General features: G+C 43.4%; 1 protein-coding gene across 3 annotated transcripts in view; it reads right to left on the reverse strand.

Moving 5' to 3' along the window:
- Positions 1-15,193, reverse strand: part of HECW1 (HECT, C2 and WW domain containing E3 ubiquitin protein ligase 1) — a 439,971-nt gene that overhangs the window by 277,581 nt on the left and 147,197 nt on the right. For all 3 annotated transcript variants that reach the window (XM_019483377.2, XM_019483376.2, XM_019483378.2), the window contains one exon: positions 8,923-9,247. In XM_019483377.2, coding sequence (XP_019338922.1) covers positions 8,923-9,247 — 325 coding nt within the window. The remainder of the gene's footprint in view (positions 1-8,922; positions 9,248-15,193) is intronic.

Below are 15,193 nucleotides of genomic sequence, written 5' to 3' on the forward strand. Positions count from 1 at the left end.
GGAAGAGGGTGAGGAAACATAAGAGGGGAGAGGGAAGGAGACAGGAAAGGTTAAGAGGAGAGGAGATGAGGAGAGAAACAGAGGAGGAAACCTGAAGAGGAGAGGTAAATACAAGTGGGATAAATTGGAGAGAAGAGAGGGAGCAAAATTACAGCAATTCTTGCTCATCACAGGCAAGATGAGTGCTACCTGTCTGCTGTGCTTCCTTGTCTTTGCCACATGGATATTGCATTAGAAATGCATTAGCTGTTGCATTGGAAATGGATAGTCTCTTTGGCTGATGAATGGGCCAAGTGTTTCACAGTACCTGTAATATTATTTCATTGGAAAACACGTTCTTACATTGGGCCCAAGGTAACGGTTTTTTTTACCATATATACAAGAGAAAAAATGCTACTAGCCAATGTGCCAAAGTCCACATTGGTGGCTCCCATATCCTTTTGTGGGCAGAATTTTGGTGATTGCTTGTAATAATATTAACAATACTCATGTGACAGATGTAAGGCCCTATGGCCACAGAAAAATGGAGATGTGCATAAGCTAGAAGCCCATGGAATATTTAAAGAGTTTCCCGCAGGAACTAAAATCACTGGAAGGCTAATAAATCCAAATCTCTAGACAAGTAAACTAGTTTGGAAAAGCCTCAGCCTGGAGGAAACTATGTGCTGTGGTCCGAGCTGACTGAAGAAGCCTACCGAACAAAGTGACAAAAATACCAAGTAATCCTGACTGATCTAGGAAAGAACGTCATTCAGTTGATCGAAAGACAAATGGGAATTTATTGCAGACTGGAATAAACGACTGATAAACTTGGGCAATGCAGAGGCCAGCACACCATGCAGCTGCTGGAAAATACCTGGTAAGCTTGGCAGTGACACAGACTCTCTATTGCCTTATGATATGTTTGATCTGAAATGCTTTTGTCCTAAAAGAAATAGCACTGTGCTCTGTAAAACTGTCTGGACACTATAGCCAATGTTCCTGAGGGAGAAAAGAACTGAAGGTGCTCAACCAATTGCGATGCTGCTCCAGCAATCACGGTGGATTACAGGAGAAAAAAATGCAGCCTGAACCTCTGTCTAAACACAAAAACAGAACATCTGGAGACCAGAGAACAGACTGGGGTGCCTTTCACAAGGCCACAAAAGGGGGGGGGGAGGGAAAGTTAAGCCAAGAACTTTGGCAATTTAGCCAAATTTCAAACAGCAGCTGTAATCCTCCTCAAAGCAGGTATTTCTTTCATTAGTCTAACTTTACAGATAGTGTAACCATGTCAGAGGAGTTAAAAGGCCAACCTACAGGCATAGATGAAGCCAAAGTCAAGGGTGAGAAAACATATCCAGAGGTCTGTGTCTGACCCAGGTGGCCATCACCCGCCTGAAGCTCGCCACAACTGTAGCAAGCCCCCCCCCCCATTTCTTTTTTTTATTCCGTCCCCTTCCCCAAACATTTCTGACTTCTCTCCCTCTCTATTCCCTATAGATAAGTATAAGTGAGCTCAAACTTAGGATAAGCTTTGAACATTTTTATTTTGCTAGCAAGTTTTTGGTTTTGGATATCCATTGTTTAATTATTAGGTTTGTATTAATTTTTACTGTTATATATTGTATTATTATCATTTTCGTATTGATTTTTATTGTTTTATATGGATATTGTATAGTTTAGGCCTGTGTTTTTAAGTGAACCAAAGTCATGTCAAATTTCCATTTTATATGTCAAACCTCCATCTTGTGTCCTCTGCCTGGGCATCCCATGCTGCAATAATATGATTCATTGTACCCCTCCCATGTAAATTGGTTCCCCGATGAATAAGAATGATTGAAATACAATGGTAGGAGGCCTCTACTGAATGGCCTGTAACAACCAGGCCATCACCTCGCATTGATTCACCCAGGAACCACGTACCTCACCCAGGAACAGAGGCAAGACCAGCATTTGAAAAACAAAAGACCCTGCAGAACCAGCAACTCTATCATTGTACCCCACCATTACAGACACCCAAAACTGCACATCCCTGCAAGAAGCACACATGCTCAGTACGCCAGGGGCTGACCCTTGCCTGGGCATGCCTCCTGTCACTGGGGTCACACATGGTATGCCCCTATAAAAAGGGGCAGTGAAAACAGACCCAGTGGGAATGCCATTTCCATCCGGACCAGACCAGCTTCACATCACCTATCCACCCCAGAGGCCCTGCCGGTGACCCCCTCTAGACAACACCGAGCTGAAGGAGACCCCGACTGGCCATCGAGGATCAACTTCCAGCCTGGGATAGGTAGACCTCCTACAATTTGGACTCTCTCTCGCTCTCTCTCTCTCTCCTCCTGGACTTCAGCCTCTGCACCAAGCCTCTCTAACCCCTGGTGCCATTGTGTGTGGGTGTGGGTGCAAGGGAACCAATTTGGCATTGTGTCACCATCTCCCCTGTTCAATAAAACCACTGTCATTTGCAACCCCAAGTTGGGTCATGTTTTACTGAATCCCAGTCCCTTCCTTATCTTAAATTCCAGCCTCATTCTCTCTCTCTCTCAATTCCAGCCCCCACCCCCTCCACTAGTTTCCCGATCTCCTCTCAATCCCTACTGCCTTTCCCCTGTGACTTTCTGCTGCACTTCTCTGCTTTCCTGCTGCCCCTGCCACCTTTCAGTCTCTCCTGCTGCTCTTACTTTTTCTGATTTTCTGCTGTCCATCTCTCTGTTTGTAGGCTTCCCCCCCGCAGCTTCCCAGACATCTCTAGGTGCCCCGGAGCCATCCTCTGGCTCCCCCGCACCCAGAGCCCCTCTAACACCCACACTTTCTCTTAGTCCCATTTTTCCCTCTCCCCATCTACCTTTTCAGCTTCCCCGTAGCTCTGGCTCTAGACCCAGCGTCTGTGCAGGCATGCTTCCCTGTTCTACAGGCTTTGGGCCCATTGTCTTTTAATCAATTAACCTAAAGTTACCCCAAGCCTCAGTTCTTCCGCCCAGGCCCCTGTAGTCTACTGGTTCTAATCCTGGTTCTGGTAACTTTAACTCCTTACACTTCTACTTTCTTACCTTAACCTTTCCCTAGGTATCCCAGTACACCAAGCATATACATACATACACATCACAACACCCAACTTAGGAACTCACCTGTGTGTGTGTGTGTAGGTGGGTGGTATGTGTGTGAATTAGTGAATACACATATATAAATATCATTGTGTGTGTGTGGTACATAAATTAGTAATTCACGTATGTGTATTGGATGTGCAGGTGTTGGTAACTGATTCTGTCTAAATTTGGTGTCTGTGTGTAGCGTGTATGGGCTTGAACTGGTGATTGGTGTGCATGAACCTAGACTAATTATTTTGAATGTGTGTGTATCTGAGCTGCTAGTGTGAGCGTGTATCCCTAATAGGGGTGTATGCGCCTAGTGAGTGTATGTGTGCTTAATTGATTTTTATGTGTGCATGTGCAATTGTATACCACACCCTCCTAACAGCGCAATATTGAGATCCTGAGCGTTGGCCTGACCCCTCAGGGCAACACAACCACTAGCCTGTGCTGTGTCAGCCACCTGTTTGAGGTAGGCAAGGCAACCACCAGGGACACCATCCTGGAGGTCTGTAGCACCCTCCAAGATGTGCTGGCCCACAGTGCTCTGGATCACCAACCCCCTGGATGTGGTGGCAGGCTTCCAAGCCCTTGGCTTCCCACAGTGCATCAGGACCTTTGATGAGACACATATCCCCATTACCTGTCCCACTCTGGGCATATCACCCCTACTACAGTCAATGGGGGCTTCCCATCCATTGTGCTGCAGGCCGTGGTGGACCACTGGGGCGCCTTCACTAACATCTACACTGGCTGGGCTGGCAGTGCTTACGATGCCTGGATTTTCTGGACTCTGGCCAGCCCTGGTGGAGAGCAGCCACTTCATGCCATGTGTCCTGGACCTGCAGCTGGGCGACATGACCATCCCATCTCTCTCCACTGGGGACCCTGCCTACCCGCTGCTACCATGGCTCATGTGCAGCATCTGGCTGATCTTACCAGCAAAATACGCTGATGGCAATTCGTAGCAGTCAATGCTTGGTCCAAATGTCTGGACAATGCAGTCTAGGTTGATTAGCTGGTTCAACTATGCGAAATAGCTCTGCTGGCAATGATTCTGCTGATTGCAGATGAGCACATAGTGCCCAGGGGCAGGCAGCAGCTGGCATAGGCCCCAGCAGTCAGGCCAGGGATCCGGAGGCCAGCTTGGGACAGTCAATGAGCTGTCCCTGCCACATGGCTGGAGAAACTGCCAACGATGTGGCTCTGCCCAAAGCAGGAGGCTGGCCGCCTGCTGGTGTGGCTGACTGGGTGCAGTCTGCACCCAATATCAGCGTCTACACAGGTGCTACTACACATTAGTTAATGCACCATTTATCTAGTACCTGTATGTGTTGGTACTAGCAAATGGCACATTAGACTAACTTAATCCACAGTATAAGTGCCACGCACAAGTAGAGGGTGATGCTTTACTGCACAGTAGTCTAATGCACAGTAAACCATTTCGTGTAGATGCATCCTGGATGTGTGAAGCAACTACTGTACAAACAGAGCCTGATCCAAAGCCCATGGAGCTAAATAAATGCAGGCCTTTCCACGTACTTCTGTGGGTTTAGTAAGTAATTTGTAAAAACACGTGCCACCTGACTGGCATGAAATGCCCTTTTGAAGAGGAAAAAAAAAAAAAATCAAAGATGAGAATGGAAGAGGGGAAATGCATTTCTAAAGCTAAATTTCAGATGCTAATTAGGTCAAGATTTTCTTTTTATATAAACTTGAAAAGAATTGACTGGAAAAACAAATATGGACAGGAAATAGGACCCTAAAGGATGCGGGCATAAAGAACTTTTATTAAATAGCTTTATAAAATGTTTGCCTTTCCCATAAGGAACTGCTGAAAAGAGAAAGCCTATTGTGCATCAGTAAGTACACCATAACAGCATCCCTGAATGAATTCATTGCCTAATACCAATGTTAATAGGCAGCAGACCAAAGGATTCTTTCAGTCTCATTTACCCACTTCTCATTAGCCACTCTACATCAGATACCGAGATAACATCAGTGAAATCTAGTAGCAACTGAAAGCTACTGCAGTAATTATAAGATAGCTCTTTATCTATAGGCAGCTGCCAGAAGTGAATATTAATATATCTAAGATGCTTTAAGTTACAGCATATAGTAATGGGGAATAAGGTGAAGGAGGATGAGGGAGTTTTCAGAAAAGTTATTTTCAGTAGTCCATCTACTGCAGCATGTTCACTAACTACATTTTTGTGTTTAAAATATATATATATTTAATCTCAGTTATTCAAATGAGGTTCATACTGGTTTTGCTTATAATAGAAATATTTTGTTGCCCATTTTTCCAAGAAAGCTCTTAAGTACCGGAGACTTTTAAACACCATGAGAGGTATAATCAGGGTAGTTATCTTCTCCTTTCGAGTGTTTACATGTGCTTTTGATTACGGATGTGTTTTTGAAGGACAGTTTATACTGGCAATGTTAGAGTTCTCCTGAGAGAGAGAAAATACATACGTCAAGCTAACTGGTAAGCCCTTTAGATATCTCACACTGTTTTCAGTGAATATGCACAAAAAAAAAAAAAAAATCACAGGGGAAATTATAACACTTCAAGGTCAAACCTAACAGCACACAACTCTTATTGCTGTTTGATGTTTTGGAAGAGCTTGTAAGTAGACTCTTCCTGTTCTTGTTGCCTAGCCACTACCAATCTCAAAGTATACTGGAGAACCATAGTCTGTATGTTAATATAGTTCTCAGTCATGTTTTCCCTCAAAGACATGAGCTTTCCTATGGGCCATTTACCACATACTTTTCTGAAATCAGTTCAATGCTGGGGACTCCTGAACAAGAAACCATGCTTTTCAGTGGGTTTTACACTACATACGTGATTACAGTTTTCTTACATTATTTTATATCACCTCTCCCAATTGCCTGTTCCATATTCTGAGGACAAAAATGACCTCCTTCTTGAAGAAGTCTACTTTGATATTATTTCTAAAGTGATCTAATATCAGCTTCACACAACAATGGTTCCCTGACTCAGGGCACTGTATAAAAAGAATAGGTATTAAAAGTCCATGGGGGCAGGAGAAAGCAAAGGCCTCCTCCCTTGACATTGATGTAAGGAGGCAGAGTGCTTCAGAAAACAGGGATCCCCCAGAATGTCCCAACATCTTAGCAGAAGCGAGTGAGTTCTCCCTCTTCTGTTTTAATCTACTTTAAGCAGTGAACCTGAGAATGCCTCCTCCTCAAATGCTCCAAAGTTTCAGTCTCTAAATACTTGTCCACTGTGATGCAGTCATTTTTGTTCTTAACCTTCCTGAAGCTTTCTATTTAAGATATGTTTTTCCAAGGATAAGAATTTTTTTGAGTTTGCAGCTTATCAGATATCTTGATAACATCCAAGGAAATGCTGGCTACAGGGAAAATACAGATTATTTTTTGTGCATTCCAAACCCAGGACCCAATCAATACCATGTAGAGATAGCCACAATTTAATTACATGGAAATGACTGTAAGCCATTTGCAGCAGGAAACAACTTTTTGTCCTGTGTTTGTCCAGCACCTACCATAAGAGGTTCATAACTGGGGCGTCAAAGTGCTACTACAGGACAAGATACAACATTATATATATATATATATATATATATATATATATATATATATATATATATATATATATATACACACACACACACACACACTGATGGACCCAATTTTATAGAGCAAAACAACAGAATATCACACTTCTGTACACGATTCCTAAAGGACATAAAATTCATCTCAATGTTCTCGTGACTCACTATAACATTAATCTATTTCCATGTTTAAAACTTTCAGCTTTAATTCTACTAATTCAAATGAAAGGAACCTCATGATATAACAAAATCATAGCAACACTGGAAAACACTTTGACTGAGTATTTCTGGTATGGTCATCAGCAAGGAAATAGTTAACCACATAGTCATTTAAGTGGTGATAATACGTTTCAAACTAATTCTCTATTGAGTCATCTGGGGAAGCTCACACTTCCCCTGGCTCTTTTGTTCCAGTCTGGCTGGCTGCTAACTCAAAACACAGCCGTGTATTAGTTTACATTGTCAAGGACATATTCAGAAGGGCCAAGGACATTTCTGTTTTTGAACAGAAGTGTAGATTTGAGAAATCTTTATACGAATCCAACAAAGAACCTGACAGATTAGAAACCATGGATCCATCACCTTGGCTTTATTTGTACACATTTCAAAACAGTTTCACTGGTGTATTTTTGTTAGGTTCCACTGAAAGAAACTTGTAATTATAAGCATGCAACATACAGCCTCTATAATTGGCAGGTTGCAGTACCAAAAAACAAGTAATGGACCATTTTAGGCTCCAAATTCAATGTATAAGAGAACACATTTCTTCTATTGATTTACAACATAAACCTTATCTGTCTCTCTTTTAGGGTTTTACACTGTTATCGCTCCCTACGGTAACTTAGCCTTCCATATAAAAATAATAGCAACAGCACAGTCCTTGCATGGATGGCATGGAGTTTCTGGCACTTTTCTTCTTCAAAGCTCAAAACACTACTAGGAAGGAGCTTTGAAGAAGAAGTTTGTTTGTTTTTTAGCCATTACTACTTTTCCAGCTATTTTTTCCAGGAATGGGAGAGTGGAGACTGAATGCTAGTTGTAGAGGTGACCAGGGTTGACTTTTCTTGCAGACTGAAAGAACTATTGTGGGATATACAGCACATGTTGTAACACCTAATATTTTTCAGGGCCTCCCAAGCTTAGACATACATGACAAAGCCAAGCTCAGTCAAGCAAGACAGTATGGATGATTCAATCTGAGGAGGGGTAAAATTTCCTGTTGCAGTTTGCTCCACACGTATTCAGTTGATTTTACCAGCAAAACACGCTGAAGTTCAATTCGTAGCAGTCGATGCTTGGTTCAAGTGTCTGGACAATACAGTCTAAGTTGATTAGCTGGTTCAACTATGTGAAATAGCTCTGCTGGCCATGATTCTGCTGATTGCAGATGAGCTCATTTTGCCTCCTTTTACTGCAATAGCAAAGTCCTATCAGAATAGTCTGTGCTGCTGACAGATGGATTCAGAATGTTTCTTAGTGCTCGATTCTGAAAAGTGCTGAGTATCCAGGATTGATCCAGTGCAGTACTAAAGAGCATACTTAACTTCAAACACATGAATAAGCCCACTGAAGTGAACAGGGCTGCCCACATACTTTATAAAGCAGTGCATGCTTAAGTTCTTTGGTAGAACAGAAGAGAGTGAACAGCACCATGCAGAATGCCCTCAAGGCATCTCTGGCCCTCTGCTTTTTTTTTTTTTTTTTAAACTTGACATTTCAGACATTTTTTTTTTTTAATGAAACACATATATATAGTCATATTATACTGCAAAAAGATACGTAAATATCCAATGTAACTCTTATTGCTCATAGTTAAGTGTTCTTTGGCTATATAGAAAAATGACGTTCTGCTCATTGTTTTGTGAAGGCTGTTGGTCCTGATTTGTCAAAACTTTATCCATCCTAGTAATCCTCTCTCATGTGTGATTTCTTACTGTGGCAAAGGCCTACACATGGATTTGCAAGTGTGGATTCAGACAATTTTAGGCCTCTTCTGGGGACATTTGCTCCAAAATTCAAATGACCAAAACCAAATCAGTTTGGAATTTCAGGGGAAGCATCCACAATGCAGACAAGATTCTGAAACTCCTACTCAAGGCTAACTTGGGCAAAAAAAAAGCTCAGGGTAATTTAGGACAGAAAGGTATTGTGTATGCAAGCTAGGCTAGATCCAGCTTTATCAGCCCCTTACGTCAAACACTTGCTAAATAGGTCTCAACTAAAAATTTGAAGCCAGGTCAACTTACCAATGAGATACATGCCAATCCAGTCCCCTGCGTCGACTTCTTCCTTTATATCCCAATAGATTACTAGGTCTTGCGAGTGTCCTATGGAATAATATGAGCTGCTGACCATGAGAGTGGAACGGCTATCTGAAGTGACTAGGTCTGTATCGCTGGTGGACCGTGGAATGGTTACCGTCTCGTGGGAGCTGTTTCTGATGTCCATGTTATGAAACTGGTCAGGGTTGTAGCTGTATCTGAGAGGTTCTTTGCACCGGCGCCGGTTTTGTGAGTTCCTAGATGGAGATGCCATGGCAGCCAGGCCCAGGAACCTGTTTTGGTACAGATTCTGTGAAGGGAAAGGAACACAAAATTATTACTGAGGATGTATTTTGTGGAATTGAATAGCTCTGTTTAGAAAGAAAAAAGTAAAAGGAATCAAGATGATGCATGCATGTGGCTTCTTCATATAGGACTGCTAAACAATTGACAAAGAATAATGTATAAGAAAATATATACTGCAAATTAAACACGACTTTCAGGGTAAAAGTGAGATCCACCTGAAATTTCCTTTGCTGTCAGGGTCTTCTGAAATACTTATTTGTTTGTTTTTTTTCTTATATTCTGATTTTCTCTCCCTATATATGTGTACACACACTCCAGCACTCTGGAATGGGACAAAGACTACTAGAGAGCTGCTCTCCCTCTCTCTCTACTCTTGGACCAAATTTATTTCTGAGGCAAGTCTACCCCAGCTTACCCAGGGATAAATTGGGCACATTCCCCATAAAGAACAACCTGCACCACTTTAAGACAGTGGCTGATGCTGATAACGGTCTTCTCTTCCCATCTTGAGATTTGAAGTCCTCCTCCCACAAAAAGGATATACTCATTATTTCATAATGGTTTTGTCTTCACTGAAGAGTTAATATGCAAATGATCTACATTCTGGTTACTTCTCTCATGTTAGTTTAGGTCAAGAGAGAACAGATACATTATAAAACTCTATAAAATTGTGCTGCATCCACAATGTCACTGTACCTCCTTGTGTGGCATCAAGGATACATCAACATAGCCCTTGAACCAGAAGCAGCATGGCCAGATTATTGGTTAGTTTACGGTATGGCTATTCTGTTTCTGGTTTAGAAGTTAACGTGGGATATCTCACTATAGTACAATCTTTAAAGCTTCTGAAGGCACATTCCATGGTCTTAATGCTACAGTAAAATAAGCTCCTTTATCATAGCGGGAGAAGTGGAACAGCTAACTGTCCAAAATGAAGCCAACAGCTAATATCTCACATTGGATTTATCTTCACATTAGTTAATGCCAATGGTTCCTTTTTAGACAGTTTGCTGTTCCACTTCTCCCACTACGGTCCCTCCAGAAATACCCTGACAATTGCATCCTCTGTATTCCTTCCATTATCTTCCCACCCCTAACCATGCTGTCCAATTCATGTGATACAAACCATAAAGCTCTCACTAGTATCATTCTGCTCTGGGAACAGCTTTTCATATAATCAGGAGATTATTCCGTTTGAACTAAAATAATTTAAGTCTGAGAGGCAGGGGAGGGTGGAAAACTTCTTTTTTTGTGAACGAGAGAGTAACATTATGACCAATTCCTATTCACAGCATTGTAACATAGCTACAACAAAGACTAAAAACACAGTACTGATCTTCAATAATTGGAAGAGCAAGAGATCAATGATTAATATTATTATTTGTATTGTTGTAGTACCTTGGAGCCCCAGACATGTGTCAGGACCCTGCTGTATAAGGCATTATACAAACACGGAACCCAAAAAGCTTACCACTTTATGTAGCACTCAAAATCTACTAACCACTTTATGGACCCTTCTATCAAAAGTTGACGATCTAGTGGCCTGAGTCTGGAAACACTTAACTACAAGGTATAGTATTTGTTAACACAGGTGGCCTTGCTGAGAACTGCTCACACCACTGATTCTCAACCAGGGTGATGTGAAACCTGGGGTGCCTTGGGATCCTTTCAGGGGTGCTGCAAGGCATCACACTATGTTAGCACTGTTAGTCATGCAAACATGATTTGCAAGATAAACCCAGAGATTTCAAATAGGAATCTAGAGTGTTAAAACATTCTGACCTGTTGCGATCTTTTACAGTTCTTTGCAACAGAAGGACTGATTGCTCTATTATTTTCCTGTAGTCAAAAAACAACTGAAAACCAAGAGCTGCCATTTTCTGAGGGTGCCTTGAGTCTAAGGACGGGTGCCTTGTATCTGAAAAGGTTGAGAACAACTGACTCACACAGTAGCGAATACTATACCTAAGAGTAATTTTTGCAGGGTTTTTCCCCACACAGAAGAATAACATATGCAAAGCCCTGGACTAACAAAGCAGAAATGGCTGGAGAAAGCAAGGGAGTGGGAAAAGAGAAACAAGGGAATAAAGAAAAAAAGCATACGCTGTTGTGTAGCATGTTGTGCTACCTAAGCATGTTAAATCTTTGCTTTTTCCCCCCCCATCAAGAGTTACAGTTATGCATTTACTAATAACAGCTCACTTCAAAGTACAAAAATAGCACTGACTATGACTATAATAATAATGCCATTTGTTGGCAAAGCTAAAAATGACTTTATCAGTAAAATTAGATCAATGTGTAATGAGCAAATGCACTATTTCTAGAAAAATTAATGAGTTTCTCAGATGTACAAAACATTATGTTAAACTATTAAGCAATTATTATGGAAGTGATGATGATATTGACTGGTCCACAGTCAATCACGTAATCCTGATAAAGGCTTCTATCGCTCATTTAGGATCCACAGACAATCTCTCACCTTTTTCTTTATGTATTTTGCAACGATGAGATACCAACATTAAGACATTCAAACTCACTCCTGCAGTTTAGTATACACCACCAGAATGAAGTGGCTAACTCACAATACACTGATCAACAGCGATATTGCTTCAAAGGCTAACATTTGACTTTAAAAAGCAAATTCCTTTAAGGATTCTGCAGACACTTTTCATCTCTGAATTTTAAAAGTATGCTTTCTTTTCATTAACTGTGCTCTTCAAATTGTAACAACACCCAACTAATGCATACAATTTTTCTTCTTTCATGAGGTTTTATCCGCTTTCTAGTGACATCAGGTAATTCATGCATGCCTACTGACAGTGCTGGGTTGAAATCTGGCCCATAACAAAGTTATCAGAATTAGGAACAAGAAAATATTTTCCCCGTCACCTATGCAAGAATCCAGTCTTACCATAAATATCACGTGTAAGAATGGAATGATTAGGTGATAGTCAGGTAAGGTGAAAAGCACAGAGAATTGGAGCTGGGATCTCAGGAGGAAGAAATCATCCCCTGCTCTCCATGTACTAGGAAATCTGTTCTACTATTGCTACCACTGCAGCTTCAGGGTAGCAGTAGCATCCAGCAAACCCTAAACTCCCTACTTACTTAAGGGCTTTCTCTGATGTGTCTCATATAGGTTATGAGCAGACATTGCATTTGAACCTGGATATGTTCATAGAATCATAGATGTTAGGGTCGGAAGGGACCTCAATAGATCATCAAGTCCGACCCCCTGCATAAGCAGGAAAGAGTGCTGGGTCTAGATGACCCCAGCTAGATACTCGTCTAACCTCCTCTTGAAGACCCCCAGGGTAGGGGAGAGCACCACCTCCCTTGGGAGCCCGTTCCAGACCTTGGCCACTCGAACTGTGAAGAAGTTCTTCCTTATGTCCAGTTTAAATCTGCTCTCTACTAGCTTGTGGCCATTGTTTCTTGTAACCCCCGGGGGCGCCTTGGTGAATAAATCCTCACCAATTCCCTTCTGTGCCCCCGTGATGAACTTATAGGCAGCCACAAGGTCGCCTCTCAACCTTCTCTTGCGGAGGCTGAAAAGGTCCAGTTTCTCTAGTCTCTCCTCGTAGGGCTTGGTCTGCAGGCCCTTGACCATACGAGTTGCCCTTCGCTGTACCCTCTCCAGGTTATCCGCATCCTTCTTGAAGTGTGGCGCCCAGAATTGCACGCAGTACTCCAACTGCGGTCTGACCAACGCCCTATAGAGGGGAAGTATCACCTCCCTGGAGCTATTTGTCATGCATCTGCTGATGCACGATAAAGTGCCATTGGCTTTTCTGATGGCTTCGTCACACTGCTGGCTCATGTTCATCTTGGAGTCCACTAGGACTCCAAGATCCCTTTCCACCTCCGTGCCACCCAGCAGGTTATTCCCTAGGCTGTAGGTGTGCTGGACATTTTTCCTCCCTAGGTGCAGCACTTTGCATTTCTCCTTGTTGAACTGCATCCTGTTGTTTTCTGCCCACTTGTCCAACCTATCCAGGTCTGCCTGCAGCTGTTCCCTGCCCTCCGGCGTGTCCACTTCTCCCCATAGCTTTGTGTCATCTGCAAACTTGGACAGAGTACATTTCACTCCCACGTCCAAGTCGCTGATGAAGACATTAAAGAGTATCGGTCCAAGGACCGAACCCTGCGGGACCCCACTGCCCACACCCTTCCAGGTCGAGACTTACCCATCTACCACGACTCTTTGGGTGCGACCCTCCAGCCAATTCGCCACCCACCGGACTGTGCAGTCATCCACATCACAGCCTCTTAACTTGTTCATCAGTATGGGGTGGGATACCATATCGAAGGCCTGCCTGAAGTCTAAGTATACGATATCCACCCCTCCTCCTGTGTCCAGGCGTTTCGTAACCTGGTCATAGAAAGAGACTAGGTTGGTCAGGCACGATCTGCCCGCCACAAACCCATGCTGGTTTCCCCTCAGCATAATTTGCCCTGCCGGGCTCTCACAAATGTGAGCCTTGATAATTTTTTCAAAGACTTTACCAAGGATGGAGGTGAGACTGACTGGCCTATAGTTGCCCGGGTCCTCCTTCCTCCCCTTTTTGAAAATGGGGACCACGTTAGCCCTTTTCCAGTCCTCCGGGACTTGGCCCGTGTGCCACGAGCATTCGAATATTCCCGCCAGTGGCTCTGCAATGATGTCGGCCAGTGCCTTCAGCACCCTCGGATGGAGCCCATCCGGGCCTGCCGACTTAAAGGCATCCAGTTCTTCCAAGTGACTCTGCACCACCTCAGGATCTACGCATGGAAGTCTGGCGCCTTGCTGCTGCCTCTCTACAACCCCAGTGAGAGACTTGTCGTGCCCCTCGCTTAGGAACACTGAGGCAAAGAACTCGTTGAGGAGTTCAGCCTTGTCCCCCCTATCTGTCACCAATTGTTTCTGCCCATTTAGCAGCGGTCCTATTCCTCCCTGGGCCTTCCTTTTACTCCCAATATATCTAAAAAACAATTTCTTGTTGTCCTTTACTTGGGTTGCCATCCTCAGCTCCATGGTAGCTTTGGCCCGCCTAACTGCCTCCCTACAAGCACAAGCAGAGGAGGTATATTCATCTTTAGTGATCTCACCCTGTTTCCACTTTTTATGTGCTCCCCTTTTGGCCTTTAGGCTGCCCTGGATTTCTCTGGTCAGCCATGGAAGCCTCCTGGCCCCTTTCCCTCTTTTGCCTCGCTCGGGGATCGTCTTGCTTTGTGCCCAAAGGATCGTTTCCTTTAGGCACAGCCACCCTTCTTGGGCACCCATCTCTTCAAAACTCCTACTCTGCAGTGCTTCCTTGACTAATCGCCTGAGTGCAATGAGATCAGCTTTCCTAAAGTCTAGCACTTTCACCCTACTAGTTACCTTACCCACTCGCCGTCTTATGTTGAATTCTATTATAAGGTGATCACTGTCTCTCAGATAGCTACCGATCTGGAGGTCCCCTATCATGTCATCCCCTGTTGCCAATACCAGATCCAGTATGGCATTCCCCCTAGTGGGACCATGCACCTCCTGTGTCAGGTGGAGGTCCTGTACACAGGTTAGAAACTTGCGTGAGCGATGGGACCTTGCTGTCTGCGTCTCCCAGCAGATGTCCGGGTAGTTTAGGTCCCCCATGACTACCGCCTCTTTAGCTTTTATGGTCTCCGAGAGTTGCCTCAGGAGCCCCGCATCTATTTCTTCCCCTTGGTGTGGGGGTTTGTAACAGACCCCTACCACCAAATCCCTTTCTCCTTGCCCCCCATGTAGCCTAACCCACAATCCTTCTACTTATGTTGTGCCTGTGTTTGTCCCAGAACAAAGATATCCTGAGACTGGCATGGACATGCATTACCCTTCTAATCAGGGTTGAGCAAGTGGCAGAATACAGTGCTGCTTTGCTGCCATTGATTCAATGATGCGATCTTAGAATAACTGTACAGACCTAATTTGCAAAATCCCAGGATAAAC

This window comes from Alligator mississippiensis, chromosome 5 (genome assembly GCF_030867095.1).
Source record: "Alligator mississippiensis isolate rAllMis1 chromosome 5, rAllMis1, whole genome shotgun sequence".
NCBI lineage: Eukaryota > Metazoa > Chordata > Crocodylia > Alligatoridae > Alligator > Alligator mississippiensis.